At 47.3% G+C, this 27,241-nt stretch overlaps 1 protein-coding gene across 1 annotated transcript; it reads left to right on the top strand.

The window, feature by feature from the left end:
- The first annotated feature begins 13,893 nt into the window (after positions 1-13,893).
- DMRTB1 (DMRT like family B with proline rich C-terminal 1) lies at positions 13,894-21,983 on the top strand. Its single transcript, XM_004025828.5, has 4 exons — positions 13,894-14,538; positions 15,985-16,157; positions 19,131-19,338; positions 21,086-21,983. The coding sequence occupies exons 1-4, from the start codon at positions 13,950-13,952 to the stop codon at positions 21,151-21,153; spliced, it is 1,038 nt and encodes a 345-aa protein (XP_004025877.4). The 5' UTR covers positions 13,894-13,949; the 3' UTR covers positions 21,154-21,983.
- The last annotated feature ends 5,258 nt before the right edge of the window (positions 21,984-27,241 follow it).

Below are 27,241 nucleotides of genomic sequence, written 5' to 3'. Positions count from 1 at the left end.
CTTGTATACAATAAATAACAGCATGGCCAGGCATTCGGGGCCACTACCAGTCTCCGTGCCTTGGTGGTAGTGGTCCCCTGGGCCCAGCTGTCTTTTCTTCTATCTCTTTGTCTTGTGTCTTTATTTCTACAATCTCTCATCTCTGCACACAAAGAGAAAAACCCACAGGCCCTGTAGGGCTGGACCCTACACTGTACCACTAAAATATATATATATATTTTTGAGACAGGGTCTACTGTGTCACCCAGGCTGGCATGCAGTGACGTAATCATGGCTCAATGCAGCCTCAACCTCCCGAGGCTTGAGCAATCCTCCCACCACAGCCTCCCAAGAAGCTGGGACTACATGCATGTCCCACCATGCCCAGCTAATTTTAAAAAATTGTTTATAGAGACAAGGGTCTCCACTGTGTTGCCCAGGCTGGTCTCAAACTCCTGTACTCAAGTGACCTGCCCTCCTTGGCCTCCCAAAGTGCTGGGATTATAGGAATGAGCCACTACACTTGGCCTTAAACTATTGTTTATAACAATGAATTTGTACAAGTTAAAGAAAATAATCAAGAAATTGTCAGGACAAAACTTTTCTTAGACAATTCTTAGTTCGATAATGTCTTAGTTCATTAGTGTTGTTATAAAGGAATACCTAGGTAATTTATTTAAAAAAGAGGTTTATTTGGCTTATGGTTCTGCAGGCACCAACATCTGCTTCTAGTGAGGGCCTCAAGCTGCTTCCATTCATGGTGGAAGGCAAGAGGAGATGGGGAGAAGATGGGGAGGAAGGCAAAAGAGAGGGGAGGGAGGTGCTGGGCTCTTTTAAACAACAGGCTTTCTCAGGAACTCATGGAACTCACTTGCTACTGTGAGGACTGCACCCCCTCATTCAGGAGCCACTCACCCCATAACTCAAATGCCTCTCATTAGGCCCCACCTCCAACATTTGGTATCAAATTTCAACATGAGGTTTGGAGAGGTCAGATATCCAAGCCATAGCAAATAACTTTACTAAAACACAGCCATAAAGTCAGTAACAACTGAAAGTAGCCTACAAGAATATTTCACCATTACAGAGCACACAACTACCATTATTATTTCCTTGGTTGTTACATGATGTTGGGCAACATTTCTATCTTGAAATCATCATTATACTTTTACTGTGTTCTTTCTGCAGACTTCAATTGATGAGTTAAGTAGACCTTTCCTTTCCAGAAGGCCGAATAAAGACTTGTGTTTCTTTTATTTGTTAGAGAGAAAAGAGTGAAAATGTATTCCTTTATTCATCCATTCAACAGATTTTTATTGAGTGCCTATTATGTGCCAGGCACATTTTAAATGTATAGCAAAGCAGAGCTAATATCCCACATTGTCCCCAAACAGAATTTCCAAAAGCTCTAAAACATAATCATAGAGCACTTAGATAAAACAATAGCAAACACTTATTTGGTATCTACTCTTTGCCAGTTGCTATAAACATCTGTAATCCTACAACAAGCATACAAGATAGATGTTCTTCCCATTTCATGAATACAGAGTGGCAGACACTGTTGTCTACTCTTAAGCAACAGAACCCCTATTTGTTCAGGTATCTGGGAGATATTCTTTGATCTCTACATCATTTTGACTCACTTCCTTCTCATGAAATTTTAATTTGCATGTAGGGTATTTGATTTTCAGCCATAAATACTTACTTAGGCCCATGGCCCATTGATACTTTCTCTACTACAGTTACACAAATATATAATATATTCATGCAAGATGTCCTTATTCCTGTTGTCCATGTTTTTGTGTGTGCCCCTCCACTTTCCTCTACCAATCCATGTCATCTTACAGAATCAGTTACAAAGTATGTCTGCCAGAAAACTTTCTTTGCTTAATTCACCTCCCTTGTGTTTGCCAGACTTTCATTTGTATGTAATCTGGACTGGTAAATTGCCATTTTTTTTTTAACTGTATAGGAAATACTTCTGACAGGATTGTAAGAACACTGCTTACTTTGTTTATGTATCATTTCATGGAACGGTGTTCTATCCAGTAATCAGGGGATAGTGGCCAACTCTCTTACCTGTAAAAATGAACCAGAGTAGTTGCCTGAATTATTTTCTCAGACTGAACTTAATCAGATGACTTCATTCCCCCATAGTGAATCTCTATATTCACCATACAAGTTTGGAGAATAGTGTTTTTGATATGTTATTTTATTTTGTTAGATTTAGCCTAAAACTGCCTCCTTACATATTTTAAGTTTGGCCTAAAAGTTTCTCCGTACATAGTGAACTGTAACCTAACTGGATGTGCAAACAGACTGCAACCTACCCTTGTGCCAATCACTGAGTTTCAGCCAATCAAAGTCAGCCAACTGTTCAAACTATGTTCAAATAACGCAACACTGAACTGTAACCAATCTGGCTGTTTCTGTACCTCACTCTTTTCTGTACATCACTTTCCTTTTTCTGTCCATAAATCTTCTTCGACCATGCACCAGTGGTGGAGTCTCTCAACCTATTCTGGTTCTGGGGCTGCCTGATTTGCAAATTGTTCTTTACCCAATTCAACTCTGTTAAATTTAATTTGTCTAACGTTTTTCTTTTTATATACATTTTTTTCTTAACAGCAAGCTCATCCTTAATCTTTTTATAATTTTTAAAGTATATGGAGGACAGTGAAATTAATAAATTTAAGTCCTTAGGAACTTCATGGGAAGGGGAATTGAATATTTATTAAACACTATGACTTGTCAGTACAGTGAATGTTTCTACTCACTTCTGACACCAAGTGTGGATTTTTTCCACACCACCAGTCAGTTCTCCAACTCTCTGGACACCAACTGGGTATCCAACAATTCAATCCAATTTGGACACTAACTACTTGGAATTAATGTCAAACCCCACAGGTTAAGGGCTTAGTCCCACAAGACTGTCCCCACTTCAGACACCAATTGCAAGTCCAGAGCCTCCCCTATTTCTGACCTACTGGCAATACATTGGAGATTCCCACAATCTCCTCATGTTCAATAATTTGCTAGAATAGCTCACAGAACTCCGGAAAACACTTTACTTACATGAACTGGTTTATTATAAAAGCTACAATTCAGGAACAGCCAAATGGAAGAGAGGCATAGGACAGACTAAGGGGAAAAGGGGCGCGGAGCTTCCATACCCTCCCAGAGCCTGCTAGCCTCCCAGCATGTCAATGTGTTCACTAATCTGGAAGCTCTCAGAGCCCTGTACTTTAAATGTTTCATGGAGGTTTCATTACTTGGGCATGGTTAAATCACTGGCTATTGGTGATTAACTCCATCTCCAGTCCCTCTCCCCTCCCCAGAGGTGGGGGTGGGAGCTGAAAGTTCTAATTGTCTAATCATGCCTTGGTCTTCCTGGTGAGCAGCCCACATCCTGAAGGTATCTAGGGGACCCCAGCCACCAATCACATCATTAGCATATAAAAAGACACTGTTATCATTCCAGAGATTCCAAGGGTCTTAGAAGCTCCTGTCAGGAACTGAGGATAAAGGGCAAATATCATAACAAATGATGCTCCTATCACCCCTATCACTCAGGAAATTACAAGGGTTTTAGGGACTCTGAGCCAGGAACCAGGACAAAGACCAGATATGTATTTCTTATTATATCATAATATCACAGTCAGACACTATGATATAGTAGAGAAAGTGTCACAACTTTGGGCTGAAACAGATTTTGAGTTCCATTTTTTTTCTAGCTGTGTGAACTTAGACAAGTTATGTATCCTCTTTCTGAGCTTGTTTTTCTTTTGTAAATCTGTAATTTGAGTTCATTATAACTACCGTTTATCTTTTAGGGTTGTAATAGGAGAGACAATGTGCACGAATGTGTGAGAAGTTGTGCATAAAGTATGTGGCTCAGTACCCTGTACGTTAATAAGCATTCCACAAATGTCAGTTCTGTTACTCACCCCCATTTTCTGGCCCCATTCAGTCCTCTCAGAACTCATGTTTCTGTGATGCCAGTCTCTGCTCTTTCTCCTCCACTCAAGTGGATGATTCGGTTAACTAAATTCCTACTGACTCTGATGATTTGGGACAGGAATTGAAGAAATCATAACTGGCAGAGGTGTGATCTTCTTTGACAATGCCCCAAGATGTGTCAAGGCATAAAATAAGCAGGTGTCAGGCCTCTGAGCCCAAGCTAAGCCATCATATCCCCTGTGACCTGCACGTACACATCCAGATGGCTGGTTCCTGCCTTAACTGATGACATTCCACCACAAAAGAAGTGAAAATGGCCTGTTCCTGCCTTAACTGATGACACTGTCTTGTGAAATTCCTTCTCCTGGCTCATCCTGGCTCAAAAGCTCCTCTACTGAGCACCTTGTGACCCCCACTCTGCCCGCCAGAGAACAACCCCCCTTTGACTGTAATTTTCCTTAATCTACCCAAATCCTATAAAACGGCCCCACCCTTATCTCCCTTCGCTGACTCTCTTTTTGGACTCAGCCCGCCTGCACCCAGGTGATTAAAAGCTTTTATTGCTCACACAAAGCCTGTTTGTTGGTCTCTTCACACGGATGCGCATGAAAGCAGGACAGAGATTGTTCACCTGTGGCTGTCTCAGAGCAGGACAGGACAGAGAACCAGGCAGCCTTCCTCCTTTTCCAAATAAACCCTTCCAGCCTGGTGCTTTATTCCGTTGAATTCCAGCTATAGTGGCCAACTTGTCCCAGCTTTTCCTGGACAAAACAGGGAGGTTTTACCACTAAAAATCCCGTGTCCCTAAAGCTCTTTCAGTGTCAGGCAAATCAGGACACTTGGTCACCATACCTGAGGAGTCTGAGCTATGTCCTTGGCTTCCACCTATGGGCAGTGTGCTGCACTATAAGAAGCACAGGCTTTGGCGCCAGGTGTACCTGATCCACAGTCTGGACTACTCCACTTCTAGCTATGAAATTTGTAAAGTTTGTCTTATATTCTTGAACCTCAGTTTCTTCATCTATGAAATACATCATATTCTTTCCTAAATTTGTAATAAGCTTCATATTATTAAATGATACAACAATGCTTGCAATGCTGTAAAACCTTTATATATGTTAGTTCTTTCCTTCCTGACTTCCTTAAGAGGAGTTTCATTATTCCCTGGGGTACCATGTCTCTAAAAATCCCTGAAACCTCAAGTTTCCATGAAGGGAGGTGGCCATCGGGCAGCAGGGGGCACTGTTGCCGCTGTTCCATTCTTCCTAACCACTTCTCTGCACCCCACTATCCTCACACCAAAGGAATAAAGCTTTAGTAAGCCACTGATGAAAGATGGCCAAACTCAAAACCCACACTTGGTTTTAACTTACCTAAATGTGTCCCACATGCTTGCAATAATGTTAAGGGTGTATCCGGACCCTTTTACATCTTGTACATTAATGTATAATCCTTCTCACTCCAGGGCGTTTATGAAGTGTGAGGGGGCCAAATGTTTATTCTTAGAATTATTCAACCCCAGATAACTAATTATTCTGATGAATTAATTGTATACTATTTTTCTTTTTTCTTGACCAGATTGGAAACAATGATAGACGTTCAACTGAGATTTATTTGTAAAACTCTGACAGATTGGGAATGATAGAGTTCCTTAAACTGTCTCTTAAAATAAATTTCTGATTTATCTGTCAAGTTAAAGAGGAAAAAGCAACAATCCCCAAACTGATTAGGCCAAGTAAGTTTAACTATGTTTAAAGAAAATGTGTAGGAGGTAATAATCTCTATATGCTTAGGGAAAAAACGTTCATAACAAATCTTCATGCCTTTTTTTGTTTAAGGAATTATTTGTGCAAAGCAAAATTACTACTCCTAGTGGTAGTAATTGTTTACCTGGGGTAGGTTCTAGGAGAGAAGAAGGGTATTAATCAAATACTTTAAAAACTAATTTTCCAGAATTCTTACAATATAAAATGTCCACGGGACTACATTTATCAAGCGACATGTACATAATCGACCCGTGCCCTCTGGTTGAGCTTTTAGGCAAAACTGATGGATTCTATATTGCAGGCATGCTGTAACCTTAGTAAATAATGACACCCTTCTTTCTTTTCTAGTTTACACAGTATTTTACTAGTAATTTATACCTAACAAGAGAAATAGGAAAATATTCCCATAAAAATAACATCATATGTTTGAAGATTCAAAATGCAAACTGGAGTTTTATTAGACTCTTCTAGCTGGCATTTTCTAATAGTAATATTTCCAGTTCTGAAGCATGAGACAGTGTTTTGATCCCATTAAAAAGGCCCTAAATGGTAAAGAGCAGAGATTCATGCGAGTGAAGGTTATCTAACCACCATGATGGAGGGGTGTATGAACGTGGTACACTCTACCTGAAGATGATGTAACACCTTGAACATAAGCTACTGTGGAAAACTTGGTCTTCAGAAGTAGAAGGACTGAGCACACAAATCTCTTGTGCACTGCTGCCCAATAGAAATATAATGAAAGATCATACATATAATTTAAGATTTTCTGATAGCAACATTAAAAGAGTAAAAAGCCACATTAAAATATTATTTAATTCAATATATCCAAAATATTACTTCAATATATCCAAGATATTATTTCAATATATAATATATATAAAATTATTGAGATATTTTGCATTCTTCATACTATGTCATTAAAATCTGGTGTGTATTTTATACTTTCAGAACATCTTAAATTTAACTGGGCACATTTTAAGTGCTCAATAGCCACAATAAATAATAGGTATAGTATTGGACAGCTGGTGTTTAATCTATGCTTGGAGAGCCTGATGCCACTGTGTAGCTAAATCAAATCCTGTGATTGGAGGTGGCTTGGAGTCCGTCAGAAATACTCCTTATCTCTCACCCCCTTTCCCTTTGTCCCTTCTTCCTCCTTGATACTATGTAATGCATGCTAACCATGTGCCAGATACCAGATCTGTGCTGGGCTATTCAAATGTATTATCTCATCAATCCTACAAGAGTCAGGCATCTCACCTTATAGTTAAAGTAAAGGAAATAACTAAATGATGGCAATATGGCATAGTACTTAGGAGTTCAGACTTGGAGGCTATTCACATGTGTTTCTGTCACTTCCTATGTAGCTTGGGTAAGAATATTTCTGAACTTTAAGCTTCAATGTTATTTGTCAAATGGACACAATAAAATTACCTACCTTATACATGTTGTTCTGTGGCTTAAGTGACGCCATGTCTGCAAAGTTGTAAGCATTCATTAAATAACAATATCACTAAATGGGATAAATGTGCCACACTTTGGGATTTGCAACACGTTTTACAAATATTACTATTGCAACTGAGGCTCAAAGAAGTTAAATAATTTAGCTAAGGTTAACACAGCTAATAACCAATGATCATGTTCTCACCCAGCTTGCCTGTCTTTAGAGTAGTATTACTTGCCATCTGTTTTCAGTTACAAAATGGACTGAACTTGTACTGACTCTCTGACATAAAATGTTTAGAAAGGTCTCTCGAAAGATAAATTATTGATATCTGTTTGCCTTTCTCATAGAAGCATAACTCAGGAAAAAGATGCTGGTTTTTTTTTCGATAAATAGTTACTGTTTTCTAAGAAACTAGACAAGGAACATACACAGAAAAAAAGAAGATTCAATTTAATTTTCTTTTTCCTTTGCTCTTTTTGACTGCTTTTACCAGAGAACAATACCTTGTATATAGTAGGCATTCAATTCATGCCTCTTGTGTTAAATTGAGTTTGCATTTTACCACAGGACAGAGATATTAAAGGTTATATTATTCCCTATTAGCAATGTAGTTTATAGGGACGTGTGCCTCTCGTATTTTCAGAAAAAAAAAATTGAAATTTATAGAAATTTGATAGTACTATCAAAAATACATGTAGTCAGCTACATATACATATTATGAAAGTTTCTGTGGGCTGAGCACAGTGGCTCATGCCTATAATCCCAGCACTTTGGGAGGCCAAGGCGGGAGGATTACTTGAGCTGGGAGTTTGAGGGTGTAGTGAGCTATGCTCGCGCCACTGCACTCCAGCCTAGGTAATAGAGTGAGACCCTGCTGCAAAAAAAAAAAAAAAAAAAAAAAAAAAAAAAAAAAAAAAAAAAGAAGGAAGGGAGGGAAGAAAGTTTCTGTGGGTGTCAAAAAATGTTTGTTCATCCAATTAGCAAGTAAAAACAAGACAGAACAAAGGTCAGTACTATTGGGTTAAACAGTAGCACTTGGAGCATGCCCTCTCCGCCAGGATGGTGTACTTTTCCTTTGCTCCACAGAATTGCTTGTTCCAGTCTTAATCTTCACAGCCTCTCCAACAGCTTTGGTCTGTTTGACTGCCTCATGCTCTTCTTTTCTCTCACTCCTTTGCCTTCCATCCATTACTATTTTGTGCCTCACTTCTCTAAGATTCCTAGGAGAGGTCAGATGAATCTGTTAATGGTGTCCCAGGGTTAGAAGGAGCAACCCTGTCTGGCCCAGTGCTAGTTTGGGCCATGGTTAGCCTCAAATGTGTGCCCCACCTGGAACAACCACCTCAAGGAAAACCCCACTCAACTCTAATTGAATCTTGCAATACCTGCACGAGTGCTTATTACTTATTGTTTTGCCTGGCTCTGCTGTGTGATTTCCTCTTCTCCTTGGTCAATTTCCCTCAAGGACTCCTTCCACAGCCTGGCTGCAACTTACTTTTCCACCTCATTTCTCGCCAGTGTCTCAACCTTGCTGCACTACAGCCACACTGTAGGCCACTGAGCATGTGGGACACACTTCTGCTTTTGTTGCTGGCTACTAACCCTTTAGGCATCAGCTTAGAAATCAGCCCCTCAGGGAAGTCTTCCTTGATTTCTCAAGCCAGTTTAGGATTCCATATGGGTTCCGAAAACCTGACTTTTATTACTCTGGAATTACTTGTTCACCAAGTAATTGGATTGCCAGCTAGAATGTAGGCCTAAAGGCAAGGATCCTGTCTTTTTACTTAACTTCTGCATGCCTTATGCTTAGCACATGGTTGGCACTCAATAAATATTGACCATGGATAGAGAAAAGCAGCTAAGCAGGGCATCCTAGGAAGTTTCTCCAGGTTGGTACCCCCTTTACCCCCCTTTGCCCCAACTATAATATATAATGATACAAACATTTCTATTCATCACCGAAGCTTTCTTGGGGAGATCACTGTTTGGTTTAGAAGAAATATTTGGGTTAGCAAATATATGGTTAATAACATAGACTTTGACGTTAGATTTCCTGGTTTTGAATGATGGCTCTTTCACTTAATGGCTGTGAAATCTTGGGAAGTTCTAAACTTCTTTGGTCTCAGTTTTTCATGTATAAAATGCGGGTGATAATAACAGTAACCTACCTTGGAGGCTTGTTAGTAGGATTATATGACTTAATACATGTAAAGGACTTGAGAGTTCCTGGCACATATAAACAGTTAGAAAGTGCTAAATATTATTATTACTATTATTAAGCCATTAGGGGAGGGGGTGAACTCAAGACCAAAGTCAGTCCCCCAATTCTGCTGGTCAGAACAGTGGCCTTGATCACTGTGGGCTTTCTGTTTTCCTGAGCACTTGTATAATATTTGAGGGAAGTTGCTGAAGCCAATTGGGGAGGAGATAACTTTGACATTGGCAGGAGAGGGAGAATTCATTCACACATTCAACAAGTATTCACTGAATATCAATTTTGTGCTAGACATAAAGAGAAATAAGATAGCCACAGCCATCATGGAGGCTAACAGAAATAGAGAAAGGAGAGTGGAACTAGAGAGGCTGGGTACTAGCCGGTGGGAGGACAGAGCACTTGTCTGTGGGAAGACAGACCAGTGGGTTTGGCACAGCAGAGGAGGATCCTGAGAACAGAAATGCTAAGACAGGATTTTAAAGCATCTGCCATAGGATGTATCATGTAAATCCTCCCCTCCACCTCTTCTATGAAATCTTCAATAAAGTTTTCATTGCTCACTGGAGAGAGCTCGAAGAAGGGAAGATAGCAGATATCTGGGTTATAGCTGCTGGGGGAAAGATGCTATAGGCAAAAAAAAAAAAAAAAAAAACCCTTCCTTACTCTTGAGCGCTGCCAGTAAGGAAACATTCTAGTGCATGCAATATTTAATGATTATAAATGATACCCCTGCGCACTGCATAATGCAAGGCTCTTTAAAAGGAATATGAATTAAACAGTACCAGCAACAATCATATTAACCAAATAGAAGAGGCGTTAGGAAACTAGGGACTCTGGGAAAAAAAGCTGGGAGTCATATATGACCACCAAGCATCCTCACTGCGGTTAATTAGTCAAACTGCAATTCTTCAGCAATTGTAAGTTGGCAGACTTTCTTAAATGTAAATATCCCAAGGTTTAGGTGTGGGGAAGGAAGTCATTCACTGTGTATTTACTGCTCCCATCCTTTTTTGACTTCCTGTTTTCTGCTTTTATATCATGTCACTGTCTTTTAAAATACTGCCAGGCGCAGTAGCTCATGCCTGTAATCTCAGCTCTTACGGAGGCCGAGGCCAGTGGATCACTTGAGCCCCTGGGCAACATAGTGAAACCCCGCCTAAAAAAAAAAAATACAAGAGTTAGCCAGGTGTGGTGGTGTGTGCCTGTTGTCCCAGCTACTCGGGAGGCTTAAGTGGGCAGGTAACCTGAGCCCGGAAGGCAGAGGTAGCAGTGAGCAGAGACCATGCCACTGCACTCCAGCCTGGGTTATGAAGCCAGACCCTGTCTCAAAAAACAAACAAACAAACAAACAAAACCCAGTTTAAAGAAATGTGTTTGTATATATATCTTTTTTTAAAGCAGCAGTCTAAGAAGTAATCAGCCATCAACCTAAACAGAACAAAACTATCAATTTGCCTGAATTTCCAAGAATGAGATAAATAAAACTCTGTTGAAATTTACCTATGCAAATTGAGACTTTTGGGGGAAAGTAATAAACTAGTATTTTTCTTTGTAGATTTGTTTACTGTGTAAACCCTGCATCTTAAAACATGACTACTGATTAAAAAGATATATGGTTGTTTATTAATGTTCTCAAAGCACTATGCAAATTCACATCACCTTGGGTATATTTTGCCTCTGAAGCTATGAAGTGAATATGGAAGCATTTTGTAGTTAACAAGGCTAACGTATGTTAACTCAAATAGCTTGCTTTGAAGAAAATCTTCCTTTAAATTATTAATATTAATGAGAAAGTGAGAGCTTGGGTGGTCAAGCATGAAATATGAATGAGTAGTTTTCGTTTTTAGACCTTATTATCCGATGTCACCTGATGTTCAAATTTAAATTTGATAATGCAGAAAATAACATTACAATTTGCAGTGTCATGAAACAATGCAGCTTGTGCCCCAGATTTTTCGACAGCAGTACTGAAACTATGATTTTTAAGTGACATTTTCAAAAGACAAGGTCAGTGAAAAACGCTATACATTTTTTATTGGGTAGAGTCAGAAAAAGAGCTTGCCTGTCCTTTAACTATTTTTTTATTTTTTTTTTTCGACAGGGACTTGCTTTGTCACCCAGGCTGGAGTGCAGTGGCACAAACACGGCTCACTGCAGCCTCGACGTTCTGGGCTCAAGCGATCCTCTTGACTACAGGCACGCAAGTCACCATGCCTGGCTAATTTTTGTAGAGACATGTTTCACCATGCTTCCCAGGCTGGTCTGGAACTCCTCGGCTCAAGCTATCCTCCTGCCGCGGCATCCTGAAGTGTTGGGATTATAGGCATGAGCCACTGCAACCGGCCACTAATCATATATATATATGATTCTTCTTGAGACAGAGTCTCGCTCTGTGGCCCAGGTTGGAGTGCAATGGCACGATCTCGGCTCACTGCAACCTCTGCCTCCCGGGTTCAACTGATTCTCCTGCCTCAGCCTCCCGAGTAGCTGGGACTACAGGCGCCCGCCACCATGGCCAGCTAATTTTTGTATTTTTTTTAAGTAGACACGAGGTTTCACCATGTTAACCAGGCTGGTCTTGAACTTGTGACTTCCGGTGATCCACCTGCCTCAGCCTCCTAAAGTATTAGGATTACAGGCGTCAGCCACTGCACCCGGCCCACTAATCATATTTTTAAAATAAAAACTTAACTGAGAGGTTGTTAGAGCAAAGCAGAAACGAACCTAGACCTCCTTAAATGGATGCAGAGCAACCAGTGAAGTCCTAACAAGCCAAGTAATACAGGAAACTTTTTACTACTTTTACTTTCTTATTAAGATGATTTTTTTTAAAGCAGAAAAAGACTTTAAAACCTTTTTTCGCTTTCCAGATCTAATACGCCCCCAAATGGTAACCATTTCCTATTCCCAGGCAGCTAGTGAGAAACGCAAGGTACAACTACAATCACGGACTCAGGAAAATCAAGGTGGACACCAGGCGTGGGCTTCTCCCATTCTACCAACAGAAAGAGAGAAATTCAAAGAAAGAGCAATGAAAAATGCACAAGTTTTAGCCACATATTAACTGTAACTACCTCCTTAAATGCGACTGATCTAATTAGAAGCTTTTCAGCTTGTTAGTGGCCCATTTTTTCCTTTTTTAGGACAAAGAAGGGAGAAGAGGGGAGGGGAGGGAAATGGAGGCAGTGGGGTGGTGGGGGGGAGGGGCGAGAGAGAGAGAGAGAGAGAGAGAGAGATGCCTCAGGGTGTCACAAATTTGTTTTTAAAAAATGAATTAATGGCCGGGCGCGGTGGCTCACGCTCGTAATCCCAGCACATTGGGAGGCCGAGGCCGGTGGATCACCTGAGATCGGGAGTTCAAGACCAGCCTGGCCAACATGGCGAAAACCCCGTCTCTACTAAAAATACAAAAATTAGCTGGGCATGGTGGCGGGCGCCTGTAATCCAAGCTACTCAGGATGCTGAGGCAGGAGAATCGCTTGAACCTGGGAGGCGGAGGTTGCAGTGAGCCAAGATCCTGCCACTGCACTACAGCCTGGGTGACAAAGCGAGACTCTGTCTCAAAAAAAAAAAAAAAAACAACAACAACAATTAATGCCCTTGGGTAAACTATGACGTTTGTGCTAACTTTTCAGATGTCCCAAGATTTGGGTTGTTTTACAAGGATAACGAAGTTCATGATGAGGTTAAGCAATCACTGAAGCTAGTGCTAGAAATTTTTTTTAATTTAATTTTTTAGAAAGAGGGGTCTTGCAGAATTTTTTTATTTAATTTTTTAGAAACAGGAGTCTCGCTATGTTGCTCAGGTTGGTCTCCAACTACTGGGCTCAAGTGATCCTCACGAGTAGCTAGGGCTACAGGCACAGGACACTATGCCAGGCTTAGTGCTACAATATTCTGTCTATTTTACTTTAAAATATTCTAAGTATGCTCACTTTGGAAGGCATCAACATCCAGAAATGCATTCCTACATCAAGACTCTCAAGAAACGGGAATTACTGTAAGGGCATACCCTTGAGCAACCATCACACTGCACTGAACTCTTGAGAATATTCTGGAATATCCTGGAAGCATCTCTGCAGGGCAGAGAAGTGAACTGCCACAGAAGGAGCAGCTTTGGGGAGAAGAAATACAGTTTGCCTCTTACAGTATTTTTCTACACCGAGAGCTACATTCCTCCCGAGTTTTAAATTTGTGGACCGTTGAATATCACTCCGCCTTTCATAAAGTTACAAATACCTTCCGTCGGTGGCGGGAACAGAGTTTGGAAAATTACATGCCTAAGACTTCAGATAAGCTAAATGACATACATGCAATAGCATCCCATGAAGAATTTATTCAACCCAATCCATTGCATCTAATTACCCAAAGCACAGAAACTCTCCAAACTGTGCACCCCCCAAAAGGAGGGAAAATGCAAGGTTCCTGCTGCAGTTCCCGGGACACACTGCGAGCCGCTTTGTTACAAGTGTATCCAATGTCCCCAGAACGAGGGACTTGTGGGGCGCGGCTCATCCCAGCGCCACTTGCTCTGCAGCTCCCAGAGGTGGTGGTTGTGTTACGAAGGCTGACCCTGCCAATGGCCGACAAAATGGTGCGCACCCCCAAGTGCTCGAGATGCAGGAACCATGGCTTCCTGGTGCCCGTCAAGGGACACGCGGGCAAATGCCGCTGGAAGCAGTGCCTCTGCGAGAAGTGCTACCTGATCTCCGAGCGCCAGAAGATCATGGCCGCGCAGAAGGTGCTCAAGACGCAGGCCGCCGAGGAGGAGCAGGAGGCGGCCCTGTGTGCGCAGGGGCCCAAGCAGGCCTCCGGGGCTGCAGCCGCCGCCCCCGCCCCCGCCCCCGCCCCCGTCCCCGTCCCGGCTGCGAGCCTCCGCCCGCTGCCCCCGGGGACTCCCTCCGGAGACGCCGACCCGGGACCCGAGGGCCGCGCGGCCGCTTGCTTCTTCGAGCGGCCCCCGCGGGGCCGGAACCCCGGCCCGAGAGCCCTCCAGCCGGTTCTGGGCGGCCGCAGCCACGTGGAGCCGAGCGAGCGAGCCGCCGTGGCGATGCCCAGCCTTGCGGGACCCCCTTTTGGGGCGGAGGCCGCAGGCAGTGGCTACCCTGGCCCCCTAGACCTGCGCAGGCCGATGCGGACCGTGCCCGGCCCACTGTTCACCGACTTTGGTAAGTCGTGGCCTTGGTCCTGCGGTCGACTCCCGGAGCTGGCAGCCCAGGCCAGCCCGGATGGGGAGCTGGCATAGGGGTTCGGGGTGGAGAGAAGTTTTTCCACGGGTAACGGACCTTCCGCTTTGAGAAACCCTTCTTCGAACAGGGATTTGGATTGGGTAACTTTTCGCAAAAAGGAAACGAGAAACAGAAAGGAATGGGCGGTTCAGAGGGCTTTTAACATTTAGCTGTAGTTTGTGCCATTCCGGCATGCAAGAACAAAATGGCGTCCAGTCGACTTAGCAGTGCTTCCTCCTCCGGGGGAGGCTTCGAGGAGCTGAGTCCTACTGCGCTTGCGCACCTCTTCCCGCCATTTCCGTGGGCTGGAGGCTCCTCCTCCAGAATAACAGAATTTTCCCGCCGTCACGTTAGCGCAAGGACGCCTGCGCACTCTTCCCTCCCGGTTCGCGGTCGGGAGGCTCCTCCCCTCAGCTCCGCCCTGGCCCAGTGCGCCTGCGCACCTCTTCCCTCCGTTTCCCCACGTGCAGGTGAGCGAGCGTAGCCTGCTTCTTTACTCCACACACGAGAACAGTTGGTCAGTAAAGATGTTGCCTTTCTTTTCTCCCCTCACCTTGTACATAAATTACATTGTTCCCTGTGCCTTGGAGCTTTTGGTATTGAAGTAGTTTCAAGTCACATGTACATTTGAAGCTTTAGAAGCCCCGGGGTTTGGTGCGGACGCGTTTTCCTGGTGTCTCCCCCGTGGTGGTGTGGTGGGACGGGCTCAGGCCGAGGCGGGGGCCCGGGTGACGCTGGACAAGCTCCTGCCCTCTGTGTGCCAGGGCACTGGTCCGGAGGCTCCCGCAGGCTCGTCCCGCCCCCCTGACTTTCCAGGAAAATCTAGGTCCCCAGGGAACGTCCCATCTGACAGGGTCACAGGCCTGAAACTGCAGATCTAGGAGAAGCCGCCTTTCTTTTTTCCATCTCAACAGACAAGCAGGGCTGAGCCGAACCATGAGCCAGGCATTCGTGATGGAGGACGCGGGTCACATTTCTCGCCCTCAAGGACCTTGTCCTTGTGGGAGGGACAGGGTTGATCAAAGAGTCACACAAATCGGTGTCCAGGGCTTGAGCCATGGCCGGGTTCACTGTGACCCGGAGGAGGAGGAGGAGCTCGGCACTGAGGCCTCACAGAGGCAGAGTGCGGGCTGACGGTGTGTGGGGCAGCGGGGAGGTCTGGAGGCGGCCCCGGCCCACAGCGGGCTTGATGGCCGTGCTGAGGACTTTCCAAGAGCAGTGGGGCTGGCTGGAGGATGGAGATGCAGTGAGGGCCCAGCGGAAGGAAGGGCGGGGTGGGCTTTCTGTGCTTGGACGGCAGCGCTGATGACCCCGCCGCCCTGGGCCGCCCTGCGGATGCTTTTCCCAGCGGTGTCTAACACTTCCCTCCTTGCTTGCGTTCTTTAGTGCGCCCTCTGAACATCAACCCGGACCGTGCACTGGGCCCTGAGTACCCTGGCGGCTCCAGCATGCACCCCTACTGCCTGTTCCCGCTGGGCTACCTGGACGCCCCTCCTGGTGTCCCCCTGCAGCAGGGCTTCCGGCATGTGTCCCGCAGCCAGTACCAAGGCGGAGGCTTGGTGAGTCCCACCCCTCACTTCTTGCCAGCTTCCTCCTCCCAGTCTGCCCCTGCTGCCTTGATGGATCCTCAGTCCCAGGAAGCCAGCTGTCATAAACTGTGCCCACTCCATGCCAGCCCCCGAGTGCTGGTGGAGGACTAGGCACTGCCCAGGCACAGTGTGTGTGTCTCTGGGAGCACACGTGTGGACCGGTCTGCACCACTCGGCTTGGGCTATGGCCTGTGCTTTTCAGGGCAGTGGGCTGAAAGGCTCTGAGCGTTCAGGATGACCCCTTCCTTGACTGATGCTGATGCTAGAAGGGCCCTTCATTTTGCTGGACTCCAGAAAGGGAATATCACCTTCCTGGGACCACAAAATTTAGGGCAGAGCCAGGACCAGAGGTAGGCTCCCTGCCCACAGGTATAGCACACTTGAGACTGCAGAGGGCTTTCAGGAGGAGGTGGCATTTCAGGGGAGTCATGAAAAATACGGAAACCTTCCCCCAAACACTTGACACCTTAGGAAATACCTGTTGAAAGAATGAAATTTAATCCTTTTATAAGATTAATAAAGGTCAGTCGTTAGCTGGTATTCTCTGTAAGCTGGGAATTTTGAGAGCGAGTGTGTAAAGTCAGGTCATCCCTGTGGTGTGTACTACGAGGCAGGTGTGATTGAGTTTTATGGCCTTGATTACCAGCTCCTTCCAGACTAGGATGGCTAAAAGCCCCCTCTCTCCTTAATGAAAGTCATTAGCCGCACAGTGTGGAGCCAGTCCAATGGGGCTCGAGCTTCACCCGGGCAGGTTGGGCACACAGGTCACTGGGTCCTCACTCCTGCTTCAGCCTGGCGGCAGCAGCTGCTCTTCCACTTATCTTAGATGTTGTAAGATTGTGCTTAAAAATCATTTTCCACTGATTCAAGGGAAGAAAGTTTGAAAGCCACTGGCCTTGATAATTCCAGGGTGTCTATTGAACCTTCAAGGCAGGTATTATACCCCATTGTAGCATCGAGAAAAAAAGGCTCAGAGAAGTTAAGTTTTTGGCCAGGGTCACAAAACTGGTGAGAGAGAGACTGGGATTCCAGTTACACAGCTGGTTGGTGACAGAGCCGGGTCGTGCACCTCGGTCGCCCTGACTCTGGAGCCCAGGTGCTTTCCACTGCCCTTCCCTCCCTCCCACAGAGGTAGAACACACATGGCCCTTGTCTCACACCAGCACTGCTGCCTGCCTGACATCTGTGGGCACTGCCCAGGGAGAGCCAGGCATCTCCAGCCTCCACACAAAGAGAGGGGCTCTGGCCAAGTAAAGCACGCTCCGTCTGCTCACACAGAAGTCTGGAGCCTGGCGTCCAGGGCAGCGCTCTGATTGACAGGCCTGCCAGACGGCCTTTGTTAAGAGTGTGATCTCAGTTGGTTTATCTGGGCTCGAGCTGCCACCACAGGCCCCAGGCAGGAGCTGTGATCCAGGGAGATGCTTGGCTGAGCAGCTTGGAATTAAAGCACTAATAATCTCTCTTCCACCCTCTCAAGTCTGGAGAGAGAATCAGGCATTGATTTGTGAGCTGTTTCAAACCCAAGAGCCCCTGAATCACTTTCATCCTTGTCCTGCTGCCCCCTGCCAAGGCTTGGAGGTGCTCTCCAGAACAGTTTCCTCCTTCCTGTTCCTGTCCCTGCCCACCTGCTGCTGCTTAGCTTCCTCTGCTCTCCTGTTCACAGGACAGCACTGGCCCTGGAGGTGGGCAGACCTAGGGTCCAATTCTGCCTCCCCCGTCGTGTCCCAGCCATGTGACCCGTGGCAGTTATCTGACCTCTGAGGACCTCACTCGGGTCTTGGTCTGTAAAATGGGAGTGAGAGGACCTATCTATTAGGGCTCCTGAGAATAGATAAGGCGATGCATGTAAAATACCTAGCACAGGGTCTGGCACATAGTAGGTACTTAAAAGTGAAATTTCTTCCCTTCCTGGTGGTTGAACGAAGTTAGGAAGTGCTGAGTTAATCTAAGGAGATTTTTGCAGACTCTTCCAAGCCTTTAATATGCTCATGTGTGACCCACTAATGTGGGGAGCAGTATATGGGGTTTCTCAAACTCACTTAACAAAGAACACTTTTAAGAGTACTGAAAAATACTTTGTAGGACACCAGGACTCCATGAAACTCAGCTCAGGAAGTGTTGCTCTGAAGCATCTGGATAGAGAAGTGAATGACAGGAACTACATCCAAAACTCAGTATTATTTCTTACGACATTTGTGTGTTTCTTGGTTAAGCTCTGAGCTGTGCAGTCATCCCCTCTCCAGATCCTCTGATGGGGCCCTGTGCTGTGGTAAGGGGTTGGATTCCATCCCTTGAAGAAGGGACAGAAGCAGCAAAATGTTCATCAGTGAGGCCACTTGTCTGAAGTTACCCAGTGTATCTTGCCTCAGAAACAGCTGCACTACACCCACATTGCCAACCTCTTCTCCCAAAGGCCCCCCTGGCACTTGAGTTTAAGTCACCACATGTGCCAGACAGGGGGTCCTGTGGGGTTGGGATGCGTTCAGACCCTTCCCCAGTGCAGAGCAGCGCTGGACAGAGGTCAGCTGAGTGGGCTATGGAGTCAGCCAACTTGGGATCCAGTTCTGCCCCTTAACCACAAAGCAGCTCTGGGGCCCTGGGCCTGTAGCTTCATCTCACTGAACCTGTTTTTCATAATTACAGCAAGAATAGTAATAGAACCCACCGCCTAGGATAGTGAGCACCCAAGCACAATCGCCCTGGCATATACAGAAGGGCTCTGTCACTGTGACCGTTCAGCTGTTCCCATGCTTATCTGAGGTTGCCTGCTTATTTGGCAGGTGTTTGCTGAATGCCCCCTTCCAAGTGCCCTGTGCCTGTGTGTTTGGGGCCGTGCATCTACCCCATCAGGAGCCCCCCATTTCAGGGGTGAGAGCTATGTTTGGTCAGCCCATCTGGCTAACTCTCTCTCCTCTCCGCCTCTCTGCTGTGTGTGCCGTGCAGGCGTCAGAACCAGGAGGAGACTTCCAGCCAAGCTACTACCTGCCGCCGCCGCCACCACTGCCGCCCCTTCCACCGCTTCCACCGCAGCCCCAGTTCCTCCCGCCAGGCTACCTCTCTGCGCTCCACTTCCTCCCCCCACCACCGCCACCACCACCTCCATCATCTTTCTCACTGACCGTCCTGTTTGATACTGACAAGGAGAACACTGGTGAGTGAGCTCCAGTCTTCCAGCTTCAGCGAGAGCCAGGGAGACTTTCTGGAGGAAGAGGTACCTAATCTGAAGAAAGGTTAGGTGTGGAGAGAAGGGACATGGAATTTAAAGGGTGTTGAGCCCTAGAATGAGCTCCTTCTTACACCCCTCCTCCAGTCCCCATAAGCACACATCTAAGGGAGGTGGGAATGGGATTCCAGGTGAGGAAACCAGGGCCTCCAGCAGTTCTCTTGGGTGTAAATGGCAGAGCTGGGATTTGAACAGAGTTTTTCAGTCTAGCTCCCAGTCTAGTGCCTGTTCACTCACCTTATTGGCTCGTGGGCAGTGCTGTGGAAGACAGCAGGCATATGGTGCGTTTGGAAGACCAGAGGTGCCAGGCCTCTCTAGCTGGGGTAGGGGAGCAGATGGAGAGACTGGAGCAGCAGCAGGAACCCGTGTGGTGGGGCTGTGTCTCTGCCCCAGGCCACTCTGAGGGAACCAGACCAGGAGCTAGAGAATCTGTCCTTCACAAGCTCTGCCACTGGGGCACTGGATGATCCTGGGCACTGAGGCTTTTCAACTATAAAAGGGGCCCCCTTACTAGGTTACTGTGAGGGTCGAAGAAACTTTTGGATGTGAAAATGTTTTGGGTTTTCTTTTGAGGGCCCTTGCAGCTTTAAAGCTTCTAGGACATTTTTCCTTTCAGTCTTCCCCTGGGGCTCCTATGATTTGGAAAGAACTAACAAACTCAACTAGGCCTTTAAAATGACTGTCAGACCATCTTATGAGCTAGAGGAGTCTGGTGGTATCACCATTTTACTGAAGAGGAAACTGAGGCCTGTTGCACACTTCCTGTGTGTGCAGTGCCTAGATCCAGTAGCTGGAGAGGTGGTTTCATGTGGCTGAAAACCACTGGCCCCAGTGCTGGGTGGCCTGGGTGTGAGTCCTGGCTCCAGCACTTGCCCAGCTGTGTAACTTGAGCAAGCTCATTCACTCTTTGGTGCTCCAGTTTCATCATGTGTAAAAGGAGACTAATAATGGTCCCTACCTCATGAGGATTCTGAGGATTAAACAGAACCTGAAGTGATGAAGGCATTGGTGAAGGTGGCCTATCACTCTCTGTTTCACTTAGTGCCCATGCTGCCATTGCAAGGTGGATACGTCTCATTTTACAGAAGGGGAAGCTGAGGTTCAGAGCTGTGGAGTATCTTGCTAATTCCTCCCAGCTTGTGAGGAGCAGAGCAAGAGCTGGAACTTGAATCTGAATCACATGGCCAAGGCTAGGATTCCAGGCTCCTGGCGCCTAACAAGTTAAAGAAAATACATTCTCCCCTAGGGCTGGGAATGATGAGAAAGGCTTATGGAAAATCTGTATCTGGGCTGGGCACAGTGACTCACACCTGTGATCCCAGCACTTTGGGGAGGGTGAGGTGGGTGGATCACCTGAGGTCAGGAGTTCAAGACCAGCCTGGCCAACATGGGGCAACCCTGTCTCTACTAAAAATACAAAAATTAACTGGGCATGTTGGCGGATGCCTGTAATCCCAGCTACTCAGGAGGCCGAGGCAGGAGAATTGCTTGAACCTGGGAGGTGGAGGTTGCGGTGAGCTGAGATTACACCACTGCACTCCAGCCTGGGTGACAGAGCGAGACTCTGTCTCAAAAAAATTAAAATAAAATAAGAAAAAAGAAAATCTTCATCTGCAAATAGGTAGTTGTAATTTTCCCTCTTTCTAAATCCAGCTGCCTTCTTTGTCCTTCACAGATGACCAGGATGCAGAGGTACTGTCGGGTGAGCCCAGCCAGCCATCGTCTCAGGAGCAGTCCGACTAGGCCCCAGGCCCGCCCTCCTGGCCAGCAGAGTGGGGCACTGGGGGGCAATAGCAACAGTTTTCTTGTCTTCATTCAGTGATATGTAGGGAGGAAGGAGGTTGATAGATAGCATAGATGGCAACTGATTCCCAGTTTAAGATAGGAGGAAGGAGAGCAATTTGTAAGTTTCAGTCCTGCGCTGTACAGTTGAAGAAGAGTGTGGAGGAAGCTATTACCAGGGGAGGGCCAGGGCTCTGAGGAGTGGGCGCTGGGAGAAGCTCCCATTTAGGAATGAATTTAACTGTCCTTGGGTTACACTACCATTTATTGGAACAAGCCCCAGAGGCAGTATTTGATTTCCTCAGGCCCCACTCCAGGACAGGAGGCACCATCTATTTCAGCCTTCTGCTGCCTTTGCCTGGTCCTCCAGATTGCTGGGGGCACCACAGACATCAAGATTCCAGTTCATCCAGGTGGCTGGAGCCAGCAGCCAGGACCAGGGTCATTGACAGCAGGTTCTGCAGCATCCTGCCTTGCTGCTCTGTCCCCCACATCTTCCTGGCCACAGCCCCTTGCCCCTCCTCTAAGGGGTTTTACTAGCAAGCATCCTGGCTGCTGGGGCTACTTCATTCCCCCTCCATAAAGTTTCAGCCATTATGGGCACTGGTTTTAAAAAATTTATTAGTTTGACTATTTGATGTTTTTATAGTGATTGCCAACTTTAAAAAGTAGGCTGTTCATAAGCACTGATGCAGTCCCTAGGGAATAGAATGGTGCTTCTGATCACCTGTGACATGAACAGTTTCTTCTGTGAGGACAGTTGGCTATTGAAATAAAATGAGCAATGGAAATCCTTGTGGAAGGCTTATTCTCCCTTTGATCCTGGTGGAAGGTAGGGTTGGCAGGAGCCTGAGTTGGGGAGATTGGGGGCCTTGGTTTGTGGCCTGTGGCTGGCCTTGTCTGCACTTGCTTAGTTCCTGCCCTCCCTATTCTACCTCCCCTTTCTTTATCAAGTGAGGGGATTGGGCCAGGCTAGTAGACTTCTTTATTATTACTGTTGTTATTTTAAGCAATGGAGATCTTTTAAGGAAATCTGATGTAGACACACAAAATGTAAAGATGTCTTAGTTTCCTTCCTCCAGCTCCTTCCATAGTCCCTGCATAGGAACATGCATTTAAAAAAACAGAACTTGAACCAATTCTGTTTTAGGGTCCTCGGCTTCTTCCATTGGTTGCATTTATACCTTCATTTAGAAAACATCCTGTGTTTCTACTAGATTCAGAACTTGACAGTTCCCAGCTCTGCCCACGAGGAACATGACATCTAGTGGGAGAGACAGAGAGTCTTAGGGGATTCATACTAGAACAGAGAGGTAGGGAGGCTGTGGGAGTGGTCAGAGAAAGCCTTCTGCAGGAGTCAGGGCCTCAACCACATCATAAGGGGCAATAATGAGTTAGGCAGAGAAGAAAGAGATGAGTACTCCCAGTAAGGGTGCAGAGGAGGATGGGGACCTAGTGTGAAGGATTCCATGGTCAGGGCAGTGTCCTGTTCTCTGTCCAGGGAAGGGCTGGCACCCAAGAGAACAGGTCAACTTTACTTCCTTTTTTGCCTGTGGGCAGAGGTGTCCAGGCATCCTCCTAAGTCCTGGGATAGGTAGTGGGGGGATCATTGAGAAGTGATACCCTAACTATTCTCTTACGTCAGTGTGGTGGCTGGGGCCCAGGGTCTGGGCTCTGTTGGAAGGCACTGGAGGCAGGCACTGTCACGAGAACTTTTCAGTTACTGCTATACAGACATAAGAGTGTTTTCAGCAGGGCAGACCACGCATGCTGAGGCCTGAGGTCTGCAGGTCAGCACTGGTGTCAGCCTGGACAGGATGATGCGGTGATTTGGGACTACCCTGGCTTGGGGGCTGAAGCTATCACTTACCCCAGTGCTGGTCTTCCCCTTGGGGACCACAGTGCTGCAGGACCCTGAGAGGGTGGGAGAGGACATGCCTTTTGGTTGCACTTGACATCAATCACCATGCCCTAACTGAACCCCTGACCTGCCAGTACAGCAGGGTGGGGCTGGATTGGTAACCTTACTTTTTCTTTTTCTTTTTTTCTTTTTTTTTTTTGAGACGGAGTCTAGCCCTGTCGCCCAGGCTGGAGTGCAGTGGTGCGATCTCGGCTCACTGCAAGCTCCGCCTCCCGGATTCACGCCATTCTCCTGCTTCAGCCTCCTGAGTAGCTGGGACTATAGGTGCCCACCACCACGTCCGGCTAAGTTTTATTTTATTTATTTATTTTTTTGTATTTTTAGTAGAGACAGGGTTTCACCATGTTAGCCAGGATGGTCTCGATCTCCTGACCTTGTGATCTGCCCGCCTCGGCCTCCGAAAGTGCTGGGATTACAGGCGTGAGCCACCGCGCCTGGCTGGTAACCTTACTTTTTCATAACACTTGAAGTTTTATCTTAGACTCCACATTTTGAAAGACTTTCCAACCAAGTTGCACTACTCAAATAAAGCTGCTTTCCTGTTTCTGGTCAGCACACACACAGAAGTATGAAACAGTCTCTGTGGCCACATGGACACCACAACTATTCCAGACCAATGCAAGGAAATGGGTTGTTTAGTTAGCCTGTGGGGAGATAGGAGGCTTTGGTCTTTGGAGAAGAGTAATGTCCTGTTGGAGGGGTTGATGCTCACACGACTCCAGGATGGGAGGATTTCTCATTTCTCCTGTAGGCCTGTGAGCTGATGAATCTCCAGAAATTGGTCGGCATCTTTCCTGGAGCCTTGGAGGCACCTGCTGGGGTGAAAAGACGAACTGGGGGTCAGGGGCTTGTCCCAGTGCTGCCCCCTGGCTTACTGGTTTTCAGGAAGGCCTGCCTTCCTACCTTTCCCCGGTATGAACCCCAAGTTGTGAGCACCCAGCCTGCCCTTTCCTGCTCCCGTGGGCTCACTGTGGTTACTTCCCCTGGTAGGTGGTAGACCCCTGCTCCCCGCAGCTTTGCCAGGCAGCCCAAGCCATGATCCCTGAATGCCCAGCTCCTCCAGGCAGGCCTCCAGCAGCAACAGCATGAGCACTGAAAAACCAGTTCTGCTCATGTTGCTGCTCTGCATACAAGCCCTCCGTGGCTCCCTCCTGCTCCCTCTGGCCGGACACGGTGGCTCACGCCTGTAATCCCAGCACTTTGGGAGGCCGAGGTGGGTGGATCACTTGAGGTCAGGAGATCGAGACCAGCCTAGCCAACATGACAAGACCCCATCTCTACTAAAAATACAAAAATTAGCTGGACATGGTGGCTCACACCTGTAATCCCAGCTACTCGGGAGGCTGAGGCAGGAGAATCGCTTGAACCTGGGAGGTGGAGATTGCGGTGAGCTGTGATCACACCACTGCACTCCAGCCTGGGTGACAGAGCAAGACCTCATCTCAATAATAATAATAATAATAATAATAATAATAATAATAATAATAATAATAAGGACCTGCCTGCTGGCCTCTCCAGCCTCTCCCTCACTGGCTGGCCCAGCCCAGTTCCTGGAGGGCTTGGGGTCGTCCAGGTCCAGGCAGAAAAAAGGATGGAAAGCCGAGAGACTGGCCGCCAGGGGCAGCACTCTTCATCCCAGATGGCCGGGATAATGTTCTGGAAGGCAACCAGGCGGCATTCCCTGACCCCGGTGCCTTGGCAGGGCGCCGCCGGGAGAGGGCGCGACGGCAGCAGTTGCGGGCGGGGCCGGGGCCTGTTGCCTAGGGACCGGCCTCCCACTAGGAGCATGTGGGCCGGTCGCTGCGCCTCTGCTCGCCGGGCTGGAGGAATAGGTTTCTGCCACGGCGGGCTTGGAGCGCACCCCGGAGACTAGGAATTTCCCTCTAGTTTAGGCTATGCAATCGCCAACTTCAGCGAGTTGTCTTTGCGCAGCCCTGCCTGTGACATCCATGCCCTCCTAACTTTTCTTTAGACACCACCCCCATCCTCGTGTTCCATAGCACATTCGCCCGCTTTCTTTCCTTTCCGCACTTTTGCGCGTGGACAGTCCTCTGCCTAGACTCCTTCCAGCTTCACCTAGTCATCTATTGTCCTTTCAGACTTAGTTCCGGCGCCGGCTTCTTCAGGACACCGGGCCTCAGCCTCAGCGTGGGTTAGGAGCTCGTGGGGCCTGCCCTGCCCGCTGCTGCCTTCCGTCAAGGCCGCTGACCCCACTGAGTAGATGCCCCTCCCACAGGCCCGGGAACGTCCTGCAGGCAGTGGCAAGGGCTCTTAAGCCTCTGTCCCCAACTTCCAATGTGGGGCTTGGCCCTGGTTAGCCCAGTGCATGTTGCCAATGGATGCGTGAATCCAGGGCATGTGTGGTTTTCCGGGTGGAGCGTTCAGTTGGCCCAGCCTTTGGCCACCTACTGCGGTATCTTTTGCCTTACATTTTTGCTCTGTTTGCTGGGACATTACAGAGGGGTCAGAAAGTCAGCTTTCCTTGAAACTATACTGTGTGCCAAGCCCTGCATTCCTTCCCTGGTTTAATTCTCACCACAACCCATGGAAGGGTTGCATTATCATCCCCGTTCTAGAAAGTGGGGCACACACAGGGATGGAGATTTGCCCGAAGTCACACCGTTTGTAAGTGGCAGAGCCCCAGGTATAATAGAAGTGTGGACAAGGGTGTGCAGAGGGCAACATGGGTCCCTGGGCACCAGTTACGGAGTTTTTAATGTCCATTTTGCTTTGAGTTGCCATCCTGGGATTTATTGAACACAGAACCCATGACGCACCCTAGTTTCTGGGCAAATTCAGGCGCAGCATGGGGAGTGCGGCCTAAGGGCATTTACCTCTTCAACCACTGCCCACTCCATTCACCATAGCATGCAAGGCCCCGAGGGAATCCTAAAGCTGGCATCGTGGTGAGTCAGCAGGAAGAGCCCTCAGGGTCTCAGGTATAATGCCCCAGTCCACCAGAGATTTTCAGCATCTCTGCGGCTTGAGCTCCTGCTGTGGCCTAGGCTTCACCATGAGCCCCACTACGTGAGATGAGATTGGCAGAATGCTTGCTATTGTGGCCAGGATGGAGCAAGGTGAGGAGGGGTATTTTCAGAGACAGGTTCTCACTCTGTTACCCGGGCTGGAGTACAGTGGTGTGACCATGGCTCACTGCAGCCTCAACCTCCCAGGCTTAAGCGTCCCTCCTGCTTCAGCCTCCGGAGTAGCTGGGACTACAGGCATGCCACCATGCCTGGCTAATTTTTAAATTTTTTGTAGAGATGGAGTCTCACTATGTTGCCCAAGCTGGTCTCGAACTCCTGGGCTCAAGCAGTCCTACCGCCTTGGCCTTCCAAAGTGTTAGGATTACAGGCCTGAGCCACCACACCCAGCCCCCTTTTCTGAGGAGAGTGGGGTAGAGGTACTCTGCTCCCTCTTGGAGACAAAATGTGCCCTCAAGCCATGGGGGGAGGGGGGATGAGGTCCTCTCCTAGCAGTCCTGGAGATTCTCACAGCTCCTTCCACTGCTGGGTGCTATGGTCTTGGTGGGCCTGGGCCTAGGCTCCTCTTCCTGAGGTGCTGCGTGAGCCAAGGCCTCCTCTCCTTGGCTAAGGCTGGGGTCTTTGGACCTCGCTCTTCTTCCTTTTCTCTTCCTAGCTGTGTATTGTTGGGCTCATCATGTAATTTTTCCAAGCCTTACTTTGTCCTCTGGTAACATTGGTTCAGTGGTGCTCTGAGGATGCAGGAGTGCTTGTGTGAAACACCTTCTTTGATGGCACCTGTGTCATTGGATGCTTGAAGGCAGTGACCTTTTTGAGACCACGTCAGAGGCTAGAAATGACCAAGGCTCTTTACTTCCTGGTGCTCCCCACATTCCAGGCACTGTGCTGAATGCTTCCTACGCATTCTGTCTCTGAGTCCTCAGAGTGACCCTTCAGGCAGGCACCAAGTACCTCATCTTACAGATGGCAAAACTGAGGCCTACAGAGATTAGATTTTCCCCCTCAGTTGCCCTGTCCATAAGTGGCAAATTCAAGTTCCACCTGAGTGCAGAGCTAAGTTCCTAGCTGCACTGTGCTCTCCTGCTTCTCTGAGAGGGAGTCTTGGGGAAGTGGTCCCCCCAGGACTTGCTGCCCAGCTGGGGTT

This window comes from Gorilla gorilla, chromosome 1, assembly GCF_029281585.2.
Source record: "Gorilla gorilla gorilla isolate KB3781 chromosome 1, NHGRI_mGorGor1-v2.1_pri, whole genome shotgun sequence".
NCBI lineage: Eukaryota > Metazoa > Chordata > Mammalia > Primates > Hominidae > Gorilla > Gorilla gorilla.
Note: the sequence above shows the minus strand (reverse complement) of the source record. Positions and strands in the feature narration are given on the sequence as shown.